Here is an 18975-nt window from a genome sequence, read left to right on the forward strand (position 1 = left end):
CAAGAATATCTGATCATCCAGAAATCATGGCTTAACTGTAAATTATGTGAATTATTTTGGATTAAAAAAATTCTAGTGCAAAATTTTTAAAAACCTTTCTTTACAATAACAAAAAAAATGTAAAACCTGTACATAACTTAATATGTTTGATGTGGTGTGGAGCTGGACTTCTGGAAATAAGAGACTTTTACAAGAGCCTTTTGAGCTGAAATGAGACATAAAAAATGAAGGTGGCAAGAGAGAGAAAAGAGGGTTCAGAGAGAAAAAGAGATGCCAGGCACTGTTCCAGGAGCGGAGGATCCAGAGATGTCACAGTCTGGTAAGAAATCAGATTAGTTCAATGAGACGAAGTGTTAGGTGCCCTTAAGGAGGTGTGCGCACTGGCGGTCAAGATGTGGCTAGAACTCCCAAAGGAGTTCTCCCTGGGAGTAGGAAGGCTTCTCTGAGGAAGTAACACTTGATCTGAGGGGAAATAGTGGAAGAAATAATCTAGAGACAAGGCCAGGGCGGGGAAGGAGAGGAAGGGCTCGATGCGATCGGCGCTCGGGCCATCGGGCGTCGACTGCTAGGGCCTGAGCGCGGTCACCGCCCCCTCCACTCCCTTCCCTTCCCTTCCCCTCTCTCCCCAGAGCTTCTGCCGCTGGCCCCGCCAGAGCGAACTTCGAGGCTGCAGTCTCCCCCGAGACACCATGTACCGGCTCCCGTCAGCCGTGACGACCCGAGCCGCGACCCCCGGGGGCTTGGCCTGGGGCTGCGGGCGGCGCACAGCCCACTATCGCGCTAGGCTGCCGCCGCTCGGCCCCGGCTGGGTCGGGGGCCTCGGGCTAGGGCTAGGGCTGGCGCTCGGAGCGAAGCTGGCCGGCGGACTGAGGGGCGCAACCCCCGCGCCCTCACCGACGGCCCCCGACCCGGAGGTGTCGCCTCAAGTGGAGACGCCGCCGCCGAAAGAGCAGCCCCTCGCCCCTTGGTCTCCGCAGACCCCGACGCCGCCCACCTCCAGGCTTTACGCCAGAGCCATTGACAGCAGCCGTGACCTGCTGCACAGGATCAAGGTACGGCGACGAGGGTCGTAGGCGGTCGGGAACCCCGCACCCTAACCCGGGAATGGGACCCCTCGGTGGTCAACTCCCCGGGCGGAGCTAACTCCAATCAGGGCTGTGGGATGCCCACGGGCAGCTTCCGAGAAAGACTTCCCGTTTTCTGATCTCCCGGCCACGGTCACACGCTCTTGGGGGGTTGCCCAAATCGGGGTGGAGGTCACCGCCCGCCTTGAGGACCGCCCCTTCCCACTCAGGGTGCCAGCCGGGCACACCCCTCACCCGTTAGCACCCGGCCGGGCCGCAACTGGGGTGGGCGGAGCCCAGATAGAGGCGCGTGTCGGGGGCGGGGCCTGGAGCTCGCTCTGGGTGCCAGCGCTGGTGGATGTGCGAAGTATTGCCGCTAGTCTGAACTGTCCTTTCCTTTCCCCTTCGCTGTTAGGATGAGGTGGGCGCGCCCGGCATAGTGGTCGGAGTCTCTGTAGATGGAAAAGAAATCTGGTCCGAAGGTAGGCTCAGGAAAGTGTTATTTAGTAGCTTGTTTTGTGCCAGTTGGTAAATAAGATCTTGATGTTTTACTGCTTGGCGTGAAATCTCATGAAATGCTGTTCAGTTTACATAAAAGTATCCATGTTGCTGAAAATGTATCTAATAGAATAAAGTACCCAGTTCCTATCAATAAGATTTAAAATGTATCTAATGAATAAGTTGGAGTCTTAAAAGTGGCTTGTTCCTATGCCCACTCTTTAAAGACTGGATTTATTGTTCTGAAAGTTGTACATAGAACTATCTGTTAACTGCATATTTGTAGATAACCCTTATGAGTAGATAAAACGTCCGAATTTCGTTTTTCTTTTTAATTCAGTCAACAATTTATTGAGTCGCCTATTCTGTAATAGGTACATGATTCTTGACCTTACCGAGTTTACTTTATTACTTTTTTGAATCTGCAGAAGTGCCACCTAATTTTTTGAAACAAAAGCTAGAAGCTTTGGGGATTTCTAATCATTTTATGATATTTTTATCAAATCATATTTTATAACTTGATTTACTTCTTCATTCCACACAAATTGGACCAATTGGCCATCCTAGGTTTTAAGGAAAAATACTTCCAGGAAATGTTGTTTCAGACATCATTTAAATAAAGTAGTACTTATTTACTACTTATGGGGGCAGCGGGGAACTGAATTTAAAGAAAAATGATTCTTCCCCCAAGTATAAGTATAACCTAATCAATATACCTAGTTTATGAAAAATATTGTAACTGAATTTATACAAATGTTAGCTTTATAGGTGAAGGCTTTGATTGTATGCAAATATTATAGCATAATCCCTTTACAGTTTAAAAACAGTCATTGTATGCCTTTCTTTTCAGATCTCAGTTCCTTAAATTTCTTAGATTTCCACTTCCAGCCAGTCCAGAGATGAACTCAAACTTAAAAAGTTTTCTAGGAGCTTTAAATTGATAGTACATTGTTTTTCTTCTGACTTGCAGCTAAATTGAATTGGTAGTTAGCTAGGTTGGGTTTGTAGGACCTCTTCACATTTGTTTTTACTGGAGGCTACTTTAAGAAATTCAGTGGAAAATCACTCAAAAATCAAGAATCAACATAATCTGGAGATAAACAATGATGTTTTCTTTAAAGGATGTGTAGTAATTTATTTAAAATGTGGAATAACCAAATCATTTAGGTAAACTAAGAAGAATTAGTATTTGAATCAGGCAGAAAACTACTATTGCACACAAAGTACAATCCGGGTCAGTCACAAGGTTAGATTGTTAGACTTACTGTGGTCAGTGTCAAGACACTCATCCCTTACATGTTAAGTTTTCATTAGCTTATAAAAGTGGAATATTGCTCTGACTGGCATGGCTCAGTTGGTTGAGTGTTTCCCCTGCAAAGCGGAAAGCCAGGGTTCAGTTCCTGGTCAGGGCACACATCTGAGTTGCTGTCATTTCCCTGTTGGGGGCATATGACAGGCAGCCAATCAGCCAATCGATGTTTCTCTCCCTCTCTTTCTCCCTCCCTTCTTTTAGCTCAAAAAAAGAAAGAAAGAAAGAAAATCTTTTTTAAAAAATGGAATGTCTTTTCTTTAGATGAATACACAGGATATTTTAAGATAGTGTTATTTCAGTGTTTCAAGACTCCTTTGACCACGAAGCTAATTAAGTAATGATTTTTTGCTTTTTTTCCCCAAAGGTTTAGGTTATGCCGATGTGGAGAACCGTGTACCGTGCAAACCAGAGACAGTTATGAGAATTGCCAGTATCAGCAAAAGCCTTACCATGGTTGCTCTTGCCAAATTGTGGGAAGCAGGGAAACTGGATCTTGATATTCCAGTACAACATTATGTTCCTGAATTCCCAGAAAAAGAATATGAAGGTGAAAAGGTAATGAAATTAACAGGTCATTTTACAAATGGCACATTTAATAGTAGTTAAAAAGTTGCATAGGATTTTTCAGGTTAGTTTGGTTTCTTTTAAATTCTTTTTTAATTTTAATCTTTAGAGAGAGAAGAAGGGAGAAAAGACAGAGAAAGAAACACTGATTTGTCATTCACTTACTTATGAACTCATTGTTTGCTTCTTGTGTGTGCCCTGACTGAGGTCAAACCCACAACCTTGGCCTATGGGGACAATACTATAACCAAATGAGATAACCAGCCAGGGCCCTTTAATTTGTTTGAATTGTTGTTAATTTTTTTTAATCCAGATGATAATCAAGTGGGTATTTCCTGAAATTTGAGGCTAAAAATTTGTATATTACATATTTTTCCAACAGTAGTTTAAAATGGAAACTGTTACTGAGGTATTATTCTGAGGATAGTTTTTGTTATAGTTTAATAATGCAATTAATTCTCATGTTTTTACAATTAGGTTTCTGTCACAACAAGATTATTGATTTCCCACTTAAGTGGAATTCGTCATTATGAAAAGGACATGAAAAAGGTGAAAGAAGAGAAAGCTTACAAAGCCTTGAAAATCATGAAAGAGATAGAAGCTGACCAAGAAAAAGAGTTAAAAGAAAAAGGAGGCAAAAGTAATGAAAGGAATGACTTTGCTAAAGCTAAGATAGAGCAGGATGAAGCCAAAGGCCGGAATTCCAAACCTGGCAAGAAAAAAAATGATTTTGAACAAGGTGAACTATATTTGAAAGAAAAGTTTGAAAATTCAATTGAATCCCTAAGATTATTTAAAAATGATCCTTTGTTCTTTAAACCTGGTGAGTGTTAATTTCTTCTTTTAACAAAGTCATCATTATTGAAGTGTTAATTTTCAGAAAATCCAAAATACCATCCTGAATGCTTTAGATATGGTAGGTGATTGAGGCACAGATTTTATTAGTCCAGTGTTTGCCTTCTGTCTGCATTTCTTTTCTTTCTTTTTGCCCTCACCCAAGGACATTTAACTTTTCATTGCTTTATGTGCTCCAAATGGGGATTAAACACGGCAACCTGGGTTTGTGCCCTGGCTAGATATTGAACCCACGACCCTTTGGTCTACTGATAAGCTCCAACAAGCTGAGCCACACCATCCAGGGCTTGTCTGTATTTCTTAACAGTAGTTAAGAACTTAACACGTAATTCCTGCCTAGCGTCCAGGCAGCTAGTTGTTTAGGTTTAGCCTCATGGAGGCTACTCAGTCGTTTAGTGGATTATAAATGGTCCAAACAAATTTGGACCAAAGTGCCAAAGTGGACATGATAAAGTATTGCTAGTATTTTAATATTTAGTTACAATTTAAACTGCTCAGCTTACTTTGCCTTTATTCCTTAAAGAAATTAGTGTTCATCAACTTAATTTTATTTCCAAAAAAACTAATTTATAAAAATAACTTTTTGTTTTTGCATACCTTTTGGTATGCCTATTGAAACCACTTAATACTTCAAACTTACCATAGATTTCTTTTATTCCATTTTCACTTAAAAAGATGTTTTACTATGAGTAAGTATTATATAGGTGTAATTAATAAGAGTGAAGACATTAATATATAATTGTGGATTTTGTCTTTAAAAATAAGGTTCTCACCCATTTTTAGTATGTTTCCAGAATCTAAAATGAAAGAAGTAATATTTAAAACAATACATATATTTGAATATTTGTATTGTAATATATATTTGAAAAAAGGTTTTTATGTCTACATATGTTTTATTAAAATAACTTGTACAACTATTTATGCCTTAAACAATGGGGAGTGAGTATATTCAGAACAACACAGTTGACTTAAGAATCCGAATTTGCTTCTCTTCCCCTTCCTATTTTGTTGCCAGTTTGTAGGATATTTGTTACGTTTGAGGTAGGATTATTTGTTTATTTTATTATGATAGAAAGGAGTAGATTCATGTGAAATTTTAGGTATACTGATCATCATTTTGTTGTGTTAGGGGCATGGAATAATCAGGGCCATTACAAAGCTGAGTAAGATTAATATATCATCCATGTTTTATAAATGCTAAAGTGAATATTCCAATTTTAAGGGATATACCAATTTTCAGTGGGAAAATATTTTACATGTTTTTAAATAATAATGAATCATTTTCTTTTTTCCTCCCTGCAATGATGTCTCAAGGTAGTCAGTTTTTGTATTCAACTTTTGGCTATACCCTACTGGCAGCCATAGTTGAAAGAGCTTCAGGATATAAATTTTTGGACTATATGCAGAAAATATTCCATGACTTGGATATGCTGACAACTGTGCAGGAAGAAAATGAACCAGTGATTTACAATAGAGCAAGGTAAATGGTTACATCTTAATACTATGTTATCAATTAAAAATCAAATTTTCCTTATCTCCTTACCAAAATCAACTTGCCACATTTTGGGAGCTTTTCTATATGTCTCCTTTTTCGTTTATAAAGTGTGTTTGTAAAGTACTCCCAAGATCCTTGGATGAAAGGCAGCAATGATACTTTAAGCACATGAATAATTAAACCATAATTGCACCCATCATGAGCATCTATAATTTGCTCTTTAATCATCTCTTTTTCTTAAATGTTTATAGCTAATGCTTTATTTGTTTGTTTACCTTTTATTACTTTTAATTGTCTTAACTTTTATTTTGAAATTATTCTATACTTACAGAAAAGTTATAAGAATAATTTACTCTAAAAATGTTATAATATGGCCCTGGCCAGCTAGCTCAGTTGGTTAGAGCATTGTCCCAATACATCAAGGTTGTGGGTTCAGTTCCTGGTCAGGGAACATACGAGAATCAAACAATGAATGCATAAATAAGTGGAACAGCAGAGCGATGTTTCTCTCTCTCTCTCAGCTCTCTTTCTGTCCATCTCCCCATTTCTCTCCCTCCTTCTCTCTCTCTAAAGTTAATTTAAAATAAAGATAAAAGTTATAAGAATAAGTTAAAAGTATAAGTAATTTCCATATACTCTTCACCCAGATTCCACAAATGTTATCATTTTACTACATTTGTTTTATCTATGTTTTTTTGGTGGTGGGGATGTTTCCTGAACCATTTGGAAGTAAGTTGCAGACATGGCATTTATTTCTTTATGGATATATACTTAGATGTGTATTTTCTAAAAACAAGGACATTCAGGAAACTAACACTGACACAATGCTTTCTAACAAATCTACAGACCGTATTCAAATTTTGCCAATTGTCTCAATAATGTCCATTATAGCAGAAGTCTCATGATGTCTATCTGTCCCATTATTGGTGATGGTAATTTTAATTGCTTTGTTGAGGTGGTACCTGCCACATTTCTCTACTGTAAAAGTTTGAAAGTCATTTCATTGAAATATAGCAAATGAAAAATCTATCATAATTTTTACTAGTAATCTGTAAAAGGGGCATTGGGAGAAAATTTTGAAACTAATGGCTAATAAGAATTTTATGGTTATGTTGTCTTCTTTTCCATTTTACTCTAATTATTTGGTTTGTTAAAAAGTTAACATTTAACAAATCTACTGTTGCCTATTTCCATTTGCACACACTTTAATTATTTAACAGTTCTTGAAATAGATGAAATGGTGGGATATTTTTAGTTTTATCTTCCTATCTCCACACAAGTTCTGTTTAATCTTCTGTTGTATTTAAATTGCCATTTTAAAGTTATCAGCTTATTTAAAGGAATTAAATGTGCATTCCTAGTCAGCCTGAAAGATGTTTTGGACATAAAAGAAAAATTGGGTTAGCAGCAAGCAATGAATTTTAATTTTAAAATTTCCTGTCCCTGGCCAGGTGGCTCAGCTGGCTCGGTTGAAACATCTTCCCATACACCAAAAGGTTGCAGCTTTGGTATCTGGTCAGGGCACACACCTGGGTTGCAGGTTCCATCTCCCATCATGCACACACTGGAGGCAGGAGACAACTGATTGTCATATCTTTCTCCCTGTCTCTCTCCCTCTCTCTCCTCCCCCACACCCTGCTTCTCCCCTCCCCCCTCCCTTCCACCTTTCTCTCCAAAAGCAATAAAAATGTATCCTTGGGTGAAGATTTAAAAAAAAAAAGAAACTAAAAAATAAAATAAAATGGCCCATAGTTCTCAACCAGTTCAGACTCTTAGTGTGTGTGTGTGTGTGTGTGTGTGTGTGTGTGTTCGCTTGCTTGTTTTCCTGTACAACATTATATTTTACTGGAAAGTATAAGAAAACTTGACAAATAACCATAGATTGTCATTTGAATCTTAAAAAGATTCTCTAATAAAAATGGCATAGATTCATGACCTTGTTCTGATTTAGATCTAGGCTTTTGACAATTAATTCTTAGACATATGTAAGGGAGAGAAGAAGATCATGTGTCACTGAGCTGCTTTTCTAAGCTGAAAATGAAGCCTCTGTGAATGTACAGACTGCAGAGCAGCTACCACTCATTTGCCGTTTTCTTAGTGAGTGATTAATTTCTGACTTGCACAAAAATCAAAATATGGCATATGATGAGTTCATTTTTTTAAAGATTTTATTTATTTATTTTTAGAGAGGGAAGGGAGGGAGATAGAGAGAGAGAGAAACATCAATGTGCGGTTGCTGGGGGTCATGGCCTGCAACCCAGGCATGTACCCTGACTGGGAATCAAACCTGCGACACTTTGGTTCGCAGCCCGTGCTCAATCCACTGAGCTACACCAGCCAGGGCTGATGAGTTCATTTTTTATCTCCCATTCTTTGAAAAAAGACAGTGGGATTCCATTTATATTATTAATGGTTCCTATCTACTCTGGGTTTTTTCTTCAGATTTTGGTAGTACCCAATGGTGCTAAAGGGGTAGTTGATTGATTTAGGTTAAATGGGCTACTGAAATAAAATAGGATGGTAAGATTGTAGCCTAGGAAAATGTTCTGTCCAGTTTAGTTGACTTATTACCTACTTGGGTCTCTAAAAGTCAACTGATTTCTCTTTTTTTTTCTTTCTTTTTTTCATAGTAATTATTTGAAAAGAGCTCAAAGGGACCACCTTTTTTTAGAGAGTTTAGGGAGTAAAAGAAATCATTTCAACATATGTATTTATTTTAAATAAAACCTTAAAGTAAACTTAGTAAATGCATATTTCTATTTATTTGTTTTATGTTACCATTTTGCAGGAAACAAAATTTCCAGCAAAAGTTTCCAACTTTGTTATTTAGTCTACTGACTCCTAGGTCATAATTCTAAATTAAATATGTTCATGCTATCCTGGCCATGTCTTTTTAGATTTACTATATCCCAAGAGTAAATATTTATTGTCTTTATCACTTTTCTGTGTGTACATTTGTATGTTTAAAATAATGTCTCTCAGTTTCTGTCACTTATTAAGGCATTTCCCCAGAATCCTACCCCAACATACTACTTACATGTATTTGGCCAGAATTTTAGTCACAGGCCACACTTGCTTGTAAAGCAGAGAAATTAGTTTTTAGCTGGGTACATTGCTTTCTTGAGTAAAATCAGGTTTTTTTTAGTGGAAAAGTAAGGATACTGATTCTGTGTATGCAAATATATATATTGAGTCTGTATAACAGGTATATTCTGTGTAGGCAAATAAACTAAATAACCCTTTAAGTAATATCTGCAAGGGAGTGGAGTGAATGTTCTTACTACTGAAAGTTTGTTGTTATGAGAATCCTTAGTCAATGCATTAGCTTATTATTAGACTTTGCTCATATTTTTTAATTCTCGCCTAAAGATATATTTATTGATATTTTTAGAGAGAGAGAGAAAGAGAGTGAAGCAACAATAGGTTGTTTGATTCAGTGGGATCCCATTTGTATGGGATCCCAACAAGGAGTGAACTGACAGTCTAGGTGTGTGCCCTGACTGGTAATCGAACCCACAACCTTTTGGTGCACAGGACAACATTCCAACCGAGTCAGCCAGCCAGGGCTTAGTTCATATTTTCTATGCATTTGGTACAATACTTGTAACAGAAGTCTCTTTTATAATTGGTTGGGACCAAAACCAAATAAAATGAATGTTTTCTGAAGTGTTTGCTACATTTTGACAGTATAAGTATGGCCTTTACCTTCTTTATTCTCTTTATTATTATTATTTATTATCTTTATTTTCTAGATTATCTTCTAAAATTACACCTTGTTTCATATGCCTTTGGCTGACAGACTTTAGTCATAAATTCAATCCAGATGTTAATGCTGAATGTTAAAGTGGATTGGTTTTTATAGTATGCATTTTAAATTCTGTGGGTTTTTTAACTTTTCACAACAATAAAATACAAAGTGGTGCATTTAAGAAGCATTTTAAACATAAAAGTATTTTGAATTTCTAAGTTTGCAGATATAGAGTTCTGTGGTTATATAATGTTCTAATGCAGAATCTAGAGATTCGTAAGCAAATAGGAAGAGGCTGCTTGTCATCTGGCATCATTCCATCAGTTACTCAAGTACAAAGGTGTCCCAGTAACCTACTCAAGAATTTGTGTCTATACCCCATTTGTTTTGAGCAGAAATTCCTTGTGAATTTGAAAGTTATTATCCAGCTGAATAAATCATATTTATGAAAAGCTATTAATTTGTACTCTATGAAAAAGAATCAAGGGATTAAAATCTAAAATATAACTATTTGCCCTGGCTGGCATAGCTCAGTGGATTGAGCGTGGCTGTGAACCAGACATTGCAGGTTCGATTCCCAGTCAGGTCACATGCCTAGGTTGCAGGCCATGGCCCCCAGCAACCACACATTGATATTTCTCTCTCTCTCTCTCACTTTCTCTTTCTCTCTCTCTCTCTCCCTCCCTTCCCTCTCTAAAAATAAATAAATAAAATCTTTTAAAAAAATCTAAAATATAACTATTTAAAGTTTAGAATTTTAGATTAAAATCTGAAATTCTCCAAAGTTTTGTATTTTAAAGGAGGAATAACTGAAGAGTTCTAATTTCCAGCCTTGATATAAGTGGTTTGAAATGCTTTGCACAAAGCTGGTTATTAGCCAAAATATACTGGTCTTTCTCTCCTAGCTTACAAACTTGGAGTTCACTTTAAGAACTATGTTTCTGAATGAGAAAAATGTATTTCTTTTATTTGGCTTCTTTTAGGTTTGATTGGCTTGGAATTCCAAGTGTATTCAGTGTTTAGACAGAAAGTATTAGGACCTAAAATATGGGACTGGCCATAGGAATAGAAGGAAGAAAGGATAAGACACAAAACAGAGGTTGAACAGTAGGGTTTAGCATCTTGTTGGATATAAGAGTTGCAGACAAGAGAGTGAACCAAGGTTTTAATGGAGAGGGGAAAATATGAGAAGAAGGTTTGGAAGATACTAATTTTAGCCATGTTCATTTTGAGACATGAGAAGACCACATATCAAGTAATTGGTTCTCAAGAGAGCATATTAAGATTCTCTGTAGACTCTTTTTTCATCCTCAGAGTACATACTTATGGCCACCCCTGCCATCACCCAATATTATCACTTGGGCTTTTTGGAGACACATAAGAATCTTGAAGGAAAAAGAGTTACTTTTCTGATTATGCCCACAGTCCCCCCAAAGTTGTTAATTTTGAAGGGAGGATATAATTTTGGGAGGGAGGAGGTCCAGAGATGATTCTGATAAACAACTTTCCTGCCCTCCTCCAAAACAAAATTTGGGAATTATTAATGCTAGCAGAAAATGTGATTGTAAATTTGGAACAGGGGTTGTGGTACAGATGCATAGTTATCTCTGCAAGAAGAGACCTGGGGAACTGGAGCCACTGGTGACTAGAGGGGTGTAGGGAACCATAGGATGGAGAGCTGGAGGAGAGCTTGGAGCAGGATTGCCTGAGGGGTGTCAGGGGCATGCTGGGTAACAGTCGGGCAAATGGGATGAGGACTGTACAAAGGGGAATGGAAGATCCCTGATAACCCCTAGAGAGCAGTTTGGTGATGGGGAATGGCAGCCAGATTTTAAGGAGTCAAATGAATGGCAGAGTGTGAGTACATGGCAACAACAGATGTGGACTATTTTATGTAGCTGGGCAGTAAATGAGGAGAGAGAAAGGACTATGACCTGCAAGATGTAACAAGAATAAAAAGATAAAAGGTTTTTTTTTCCCTTAGAATCTAGGAAACTGGAGCATTTTGTGAAATAAGGTGAAGGAGGTAAAGTTCTTAGCATAGCACAGGAAATCAATCCTTGGTGACCAGGCCCACGTCTACTCCTCCAGCATCACCTCTTGCCACTTATCCCCTCCATCTCTCTGCTCCAGCCACACTGAACTACTTTCTTCACCAGCCTGGCCTGTGTGAGCAGCCATCTAGTGAAGCTTCCTCTCACTAGTGCTCAGAACCTCTTGCACCCATTTTAGCTAGTCATCTCACAACCTGGTACGTTACTCAAAGTGTGGCTCAGGGGCCAGCAGTACTGGTATCACCTGGGAGCTTGTTAGAACTGCACAGTTTCAGGCCCTTCCTTGACCCACTGAAGCAGAAGCTGCATTTTAACAAAATCCCCAGATGATTCATAAGGTGCTTTGAAAATAATTTAAGAGTTTTCCAACAAGATTGTTAACCCCCGAGAGCAACCATAATATGTGGTTTGACTTGTCTCTCCAATGCCTTGCAAGATGTCGCCATTAAAATATTTGACTAACAAATGGCGCTTTCATTTACTCAGCATGTTTAATGAGCACCTACTGGATGGCAAGACCATTCTGGATAGGGGAATCATCATTGCACCAAGGTAGCTGAGGTTCCTACCCTTATGAAATTTATATTCTATGGGAAGAGACATGTAAAAAATAATTTAAATAAGAATTTCAGGTATTGATATGAAGAAAATAAAACAGGGCAATGGGATATGAAGTAACAAGGAGAGGATGAGGGGTGGGATTTATTAAAATACATTTGTTTTTAGGCCATGTTAGTTAAGGCAAGACATGAATGACAAAGAAAGCTAGTTCGCTTTGTTGCAATACGAAATAAATCTGGCAATCTTTCCAAATCTGGAAAGAAACAAAGCAAGGTCTTGTAAGTGATGAAATCAAAGAGGTAACCGGGGGATAAATCATCTTGGGTAGTGAGTTTCAATGCTGTTAGACCACTGCCCCCTAATTTAACAAATATTTTACAATACCTTCTTCAATACACCAAAATGAAAGGCATCAGTCATATACCTGCACTCAGTAGTCTAGTTAGAATACAAAGAAGAAAAGAAAGGAATATAATGTATAATAAATAACAGATATTTCAATATGTTAAAATTTACTCATGACATTAGAAGACATCATAAAAGTAGATACAGCTTAATATAGAAAAGCATTATAAATGTGACAACTGTGAATGCAAACCAAAAAATATATATTGTATTGATGCTTCAACTTATGCCCTTGGTGGCCAGCTGTGGCCAAAGTTTTGAGCAAAATAAAATGCAGTCTTTCTTCAGTTTTTTCAGCAGTTATGTTCATGGTGATGTCTGCTCTCACTTCTTGAGTTTGGCAAAGAAAGAACTCAGAGCCAAGAACTCCAGCACTAAGGAACGTTTATTTAGCAAGAAAAGTGAAAGTACACTTGAGAAGAATTGAGCAGGCTGCTCAGAGAGCTGCCTTGGCCTTTTAGATGGAAAGTCACACGGGCAGAAGTGAGCCAGCTGAGCTGTGCGGACTCAGGAAACAGAGAGGCACAAGAAGGGCCCTTGGAGACAGGTTCAGGGGGTCAACCCAGGATGAGGTGCTGCTGCCCACTGATTCCCTGGTTGTAAGTCTCCTGAGAACCTGTAATGCTTAGGAGGAAGAAAACGAAGATACAAGGCTGAGGAAAGAAGGGGAGACAGGTGTCGGCATGCTCCAGGGAGAGCGTGCAGTAGGCCCTTTGTCTTAAGCGTTTTTATCTTTCTCTGAAGGTGGGAATTTTAGGGGAAGTCTCAGGGGAGGATCTCAGTAGAATAGTCACCAGCCTTCCAGGTGTGCCCATTTGGGGTGTAACCCAATTGGTCAGTTCTAGGGTAGGGGGTCATTGGCCATTGCATCTGGTCCTTAGGCCAGTCATTGTTTTGATGCTTTTCTGGGCCTGGAGCTGAAACACAACTGAGACCTAGATGTTATCTCTAGTTTGATCAAAACTCGATCTCTGTGATTAACTGACCCAAGGCTTTGTTCCTAAGATTGTCTGATGCTGAACAGAACCTCATTGTCCTGAGGACTTAGTGCTTCAGGGAGTTGTCATGCAAGGGAGGGGGCAGATGAGTCAGCATGCTGGATGAGGCCAGTTTGAATCAGCTGTCTCAGTTTCCCCATTCTACTTGCCAAGGAATTTTCCTAGCTTCTTATCATCCTGCCTCAGTTATATTCAAGAAAAATTTATTGTAAAGTAAAAATGTGCAAAAAGTACTTTGTGTTTATATATACAATGGAGAGGGTTCTAGGTTCAGCTAGTTAAAAACAGATGTTTTACTTATATGAATATCTGGTGTGATAGTTGAAGGTCTTGCAGCATATGGGAGAATGGACCATTTTGTGGGACTTCCTCATACCTCATGGGGTCTATTTAGGAACCTTGGACCCCTATCTACTTAATGTTAGTAAGAGCCCTCTAATAATTGTGACAACTGAAAAAAATGCCTCCAAAATTTTTGCTTATGGGGTTGTGGTACTGCCTCTCCTGAGAACCATCGCATGTGTTATAGGCAATGGTAAGAAGTTTGGATTTTATGATCATTACATGGTAACCATTGGAGGGTTTCAAATGTGTGGGAGAGAAAGGAGACACTGTCTCTGACTTCTGCACGGAGAATGGACTACCAGGAGATAAATGATCTAGGAAGTATAACTGGTAGAGCAAAGTTGCAGAGGCAAAGGTGTAGGTAGTGGAATTAGCCTTAAAAACAACCGGAAATTTTCTTAAGTGACTAGAGAGAAGGAAAAAAGAATGGATGATGTAAAAGCACTTCAAGATCAAGAAAGGAGTTTCTAGCTCACTTTGGATGCCATCCATCTTCTCAGTAAGACAAAAGATACAATTATCTGCTGATTGGGACTGAGGTACAATAGAGGGCTGAGGGTGGAAGAGATTAGGAATAGCTATTACGAAGAATCTACCAGGAATAACCAGGAAAAGAACTAATAGAAGATTTGATAACAGCAGTGGAGACTCTTAGTAAGAATATGAATTAATATCAGTCACCTTTGTTATATGAATTTCTATAACCTTCCTTGGCAGATAATGGAACCAAGGAAAGGGCACCTATATGTACCCAGGACTAGTCAGAAGAGTGAGGAGCCTAAAGGTGCTAGTGAGGTGACAGCTAAAACAGTTGACATGGTTGGTGGTTTAGTTCAGGCCAGAACAGAAAATCAGATGAAATCAGTAGGAACCTGGGGAAACTGGGGAAAGTCAAGGGGATTAGACAGAGGTCACAGTGAGGGCAGAGAGCAGGTTTGGTTGGATGGCTGGAGGAACTGGAAGTCATAGGAAGAAATTTCTGAGTTGGAGACCTTAGAACAGTTTAAAGTGATGGTAAGATTCAGGTCTGACAGTGATTTTCTATAGCCAAAGTAGAATGAAGATGAAGATCATTAGAGGTGAGATAGTCAGCAAACTAAAAACCTAAGAGCATCATTTTATGAGTCTTGAAAGAAAGGATCTCCTGAGCCATTTCATTTTTCATTTAATTATTTTGTGACTAAATTTTATTTACCTACTATTTATGTTATAGTCTCCTCCTCCTCACATTGGAATAGAAACCTCAAGAGGTCAATTTGGCTCTTACAACACTTTATCCCAGCATCCAAACAGTGCCTGCCACATAGTGAGTGCTCCATCAATAATTGGTGAATGCACAACTAAATAACAGCTATTATTTATTAAGTACCTGCCTGAAACATGCAAAGTGCATTGTCCATATATTTTTTAACTCTGCAAAGTAGATTTTCTTTTATCCTCATTTTATAATGAGGTAGGATGCTGAAGCTGAGAGGCAACATAGCATAGGGATGCCAGGTTACCTGGGTTTGAATTCAACTCTGCCACTCACCAGCTGTGTAAATGTGGATAAGTTTATTTATACTCTCCATGTCTCAGTTTCCTCATTGGTAAAATAGGGATTATAGTAGTAACTATCTCCTAATTTTGTTACAAGAATAAATTCATATTTATGTAGCTCTTAGAACAATGCTTGGCACATGTGAGAACTGTATAAGTGTTTGTTAAATAAAATAAGAGTAGCTAGAAAGGATGAGGTTCAAGTTGAGATTTGCTAACTCCAGTTTCTTTTACCACACCACAGAAATACCCCATCACATCAGTATACATGGTATTTCTATGGTATTTTTAGCCAAGATATCTAGTATCCTTACATATATTAACCTTATTTCTAAATTTCCTGATGTGTACTCTTTTATTGGGTTAGCCAAAAAGTGCATTTAGTTTAATCTATAAAATAAAAGACACATTTTTCATTTTAACCAATTAACTTTATTGATTTGGATATTTTGAGTATGTTGCCTATCTCCCACATGGTATAACATTGATTATTCTCAGTTAATGTCTCAGTTTGATCACTATCAACTTCAACTGGTCTATCCAACCATGGAGCATACTCCAGTGAGAAGTCTCCAGCACAAAATTTTGCAAACCACTTTTGACACATTATACCAGTCACAGCACCTTCTGCATACACTGTACAAATCTTTTTTTTTTTGCCTTTCCATTGTTTTTTTTACCTTTCTTGAAATATTGAAGCATAATATGCTGAAAATGTCATTTTCTTCCATCTTCAGTATCTAAATGGCTACATAAAAATTTACCAATGTTGATGAGTTTTTTAAATGCATGCCGATGTGATGGCTATCACAATACAATCTAATAAAATTATTTCAAATGAAGTTAAAGACAGCTAAGCCCTACTAGAGCCATCTTACAGAAAACAACAAATGAACTTGTTGGCCAACCCAATACTTAACAAAGTTCACATATGGGACATGATTCATTATGCCTAAGGAATATTTACCAAACCGTAGGTGTTTCTGCATATGCATGGGCAAATATATCATGTGTAATCTTAGTCATTAATTTTTTGCAGTTATTAAAAGTTTTATATACTCAGCATGAGCAAGCAATACCAATAGAAAAAAAAACAAGTTACCTTTGATGCTTTAATTCACAAGGTAATTAGACTAGCTTCCTCAGCTATCTGTAAAATTAAGATTTGAATCATACTGAAAATTAGTGGTTAGTTCCTAAAAATGTGTGATCAATACATTGAAATTCAATCTGTCTCATGTACATTTTCCTATTCATTTTCATCTGTAAAGTCAATAATAGACTATTAAATTTTTAATGACCATTCTTATTTTATTTTAGATTTTATGTTTACAATAAAAAGAGACGTCTTGTCAACACACCTTACGTGGATAACTCCTATAAATGGGCTGGTGGTGGATTTCTGTCTACAGTGGGTGACCTTCTGAAATTTGGGAATGCAATGTTGTATGGTTACCAAGTCGGGCTGTTTAAGAACTCAAATGAAAATCTGTTACCTGGATATCTCAAACCAGAAACAATGGTTATGATTTGGACTCCAGTCCCTAACACAGAAATGTCTTGGGATAAAGAGGGCAAATATGCGATGGCATGGGGTGTCGTGGAAAAGAAGCAAACTTACGGTTCTTGCAGGAAGCAACGTCATTATGCCTCACATACTGGGGGTGCTGTGGGTGCCAGTAGTGTCCTGCTGATCCTTCCTGAAGAACTGGATGCAGACTCTCTGTGTAACAAGGTTCCTCCAAGAGGAATAGTCGTTTCTATCATATGTAACATGCAGTCTGTTGGACTCAATAGCACTGCTTTAAAGATTGCTCTGGAATTTGATAAAGAAAGGTCAGACATTCCTTAACATCACAGGTGCAGAATGAATTGTTTTTTTAAACATTAAAGTTCCAAAATAGACGTTTTTAAGAATAAATTTGTAATGTAAAGTTGAATGCAAAAAGTATGTACCTCTAATTGCTTAATTTTGTAATTGTCTTATTGTAGGGTTAGTTCTTTATACTCAGGGAAATAACTATATTGTATTTACTTTTTGGGAAAAATTGTTAACTCTTGAAATAAAATATTCTGATAAAAATGTGTACTTTTTGACTGTGTGATATAGAGAAAAATCTCATTCAACAGGAACTTCCAAAAATAGTTTGTCTTTTTATTTAACCCAGCCCCTCACCCTCACCTATGGTATCATCAGCTTGTTCTCTGTACCTATGGCCTGTTGATTTGTCTATTCGTTTGTTTTGGTTTTTTAGATTTCACATGTAAGTGAAACCATTTTGCATTGTTTTTCTCTGTGTGACTTATTTCACTTAGCATAGTACCATCTAGGTCCATCCATGTTGTTGCAAATAGCAAGATTTCATTCTTTTTTTTATTGCTACATAATATTCTATTGTGTGTGTATATATATGTGTGTGTGTGCTCGCATGCATATATGTATATATAAACTTCTTTATCCACTAATTTATCAATGGATGCTGATGTTGTGTCTGTATCTTGGCTATTATAATTAATGCTGCAGTGAACATAGGGGTGCATATGTCTTTTCAAATTAGTGTTTTTATTCAGATAAATACCCAAAAATGAAATTGCTGGGTCATATGGCAGTTATATTTTTAACTTTTTGAAGAATCTCCATACAGTTTTCCATAGTGGCTGTACTGATTTACAATCCCACCCAAAGTATACAAGTATTCCTCTTTCTCCATATCCTCATTATTTCATTTTTTTGATGATAGCCATTCTGACTGATGTGAGATGATATCTAGTTGTGGTTTTGATTTGCATTACCCTGATAATTTGTGATGCTGTACATCTTTTCATATATCTGCAGGCCATCTGTATGTCCTCTTTGGAGAAAAGTCTATTTGATTTGCTGCCCTTTTTAAGAAAAGATTTTGTTTATTTTTAGAGAGAGGGGAATGAAGGGAGAAGAGAGGGAGAGAAACATTGATGTGAGAGAGAAACATTGACCAGTTGCCTCTCGTATGCACTCCAGATGGGAACCAAACCCACAATTTAGGCATGTGCCCTGACCAGGAATGAACCAGTGACCTTTCACTTTGCAGGACGATGCCCAGTCAATAGCCACACTGGTCAGGGCCACTGCCCATTTTTTAATTGGACTGGTTATTTTTTGACATTAAGTTGTATGAGTTCCTTATATATTTGGAAATTATATTTGGAATAGATTTCTGTATATTGATTCTATATTCTTCAACTTGACTGAATTTACTTATTCTAATAGTTTTTTGGTGGAATCTTTAGGGTTTCTATATAAGCATGATGTTATCTGCAAATAATGAGAGTTTTACTTCCTCCTTTTCAATTTGGATGCCTATTATTTCTTTTCCTTGTCTGATTGCTGTGGCTAGGAGTATGATTTTAGTTGTGGTTTGTCATATGCGGTTTTTGCGATGTTGAAGCATACTTCTATACCCATTTTATTGAGCACTTTAATCACAAATGGATATTGTATCTTGTAAAATACATTTTTTACACCTATTAAATATGATCATATAATGTTTATCTTTT

General features: G+C 37.7%; 1 protein-coding gene and 1 long non-coding RNA gene across 4 annotated transcripts; one reads left to right on the top strand and one right to left on the bottom strand.

Moving 5' to 3' along the window:
• Nucleotides 1–608: 608 nt before the first annotated feature.
• Nucleotides 609–17522, top strand: LACTB (lactamase beta). 3 transcript variants are annotated; one of them, XM_036034434.1, is made up of 6 exons: nucleotides 609–1052; nucleotides 1480–1546; nucleotides 3239–3429; nucleotides 3916–4177; nucleotides 5608–5773; nucleotides 16759–17522. In XM_036034434.1, the coding sequence occupies exons 1-6, from the start codon at nucleotides 690–692 to the stop codon at nucleotides 17288–17290; spliced, it is 1581 nt and encodes a 526-aa protein (XP_035890327.1). In that variant the 5' UTR covers nucleotides 609–689; the 3' UTR covers nucleotides 17291–17522. The 3 variants fall into 3 exon arrangements, with proteins under 3 accessions (XP_035890327.1, XP_028363397.1, XP_035890329.1); XM_028507596.2 differs by having other exon boundaries at nucleotides 690–1052; nucleotides 3916–4261; XM_036034436.1 differs by lacking the exon at nucleotides 5608–5773 and having other exon boundaries at nucleotides 690–1052; nucleotides 3916–4261; nucleotides 16759–17014.
• Nucleotides 2749–15858, bottom strand: LOC118502296. Its single transcript, XR_004905008.1, has 3 exons — nucleotides 15845–15858; nucleotides 13921–13923; nucleotides 2749–2902 (listed from the first exon to the last, which is right to left on the bottom strand). It is a non-coding gene; the product is annotated as an uncharacterized LOC118502296 (long non-coding RNA).
• Nucleotides 17523–18975: the final 1453 nt, after the last annotated feature.

This window comes from Phyllostomus discolor, chromosome 1, assembly GCF_004126475.2.
Source record: "Phyllostomus discolor isolate MPI-MPIP mPhyDis1 chromosome 1, mPhyDis1.pri.v3, whole genome shotgun sequence".
NCBI lineage: Eukaryota > Metazoa > Chordata > Mammalia > Chiroptera > Phyllostomidae > Phyllostomus > Phyllostomus discolor.

Bases quoted from the DNA above. Each gene is read 5' to 3' on its own strand.
- LACTB (XM_028507596.2), top strand. From the start codon at position 690: ATGTACCGGCTCCCGTCAGCCGTGACGACCCGAGCCGCGACCCCCGGG. The intron at 1,547-3,238 runs GTAGGCTCAGGA...TTTTCCCCAAAG, and splicing joins AAAAGAAATCTGGTCCGAAG to GTTTAGGTTATGCCGATGTG. The intron at 5,774-16,758 runs GTAAATGGTTAC...ATTTTATTTTAG, and splicing joins GTGATTTACAATAGAGCAAG to ATTTTATGTTTACAATAAAA.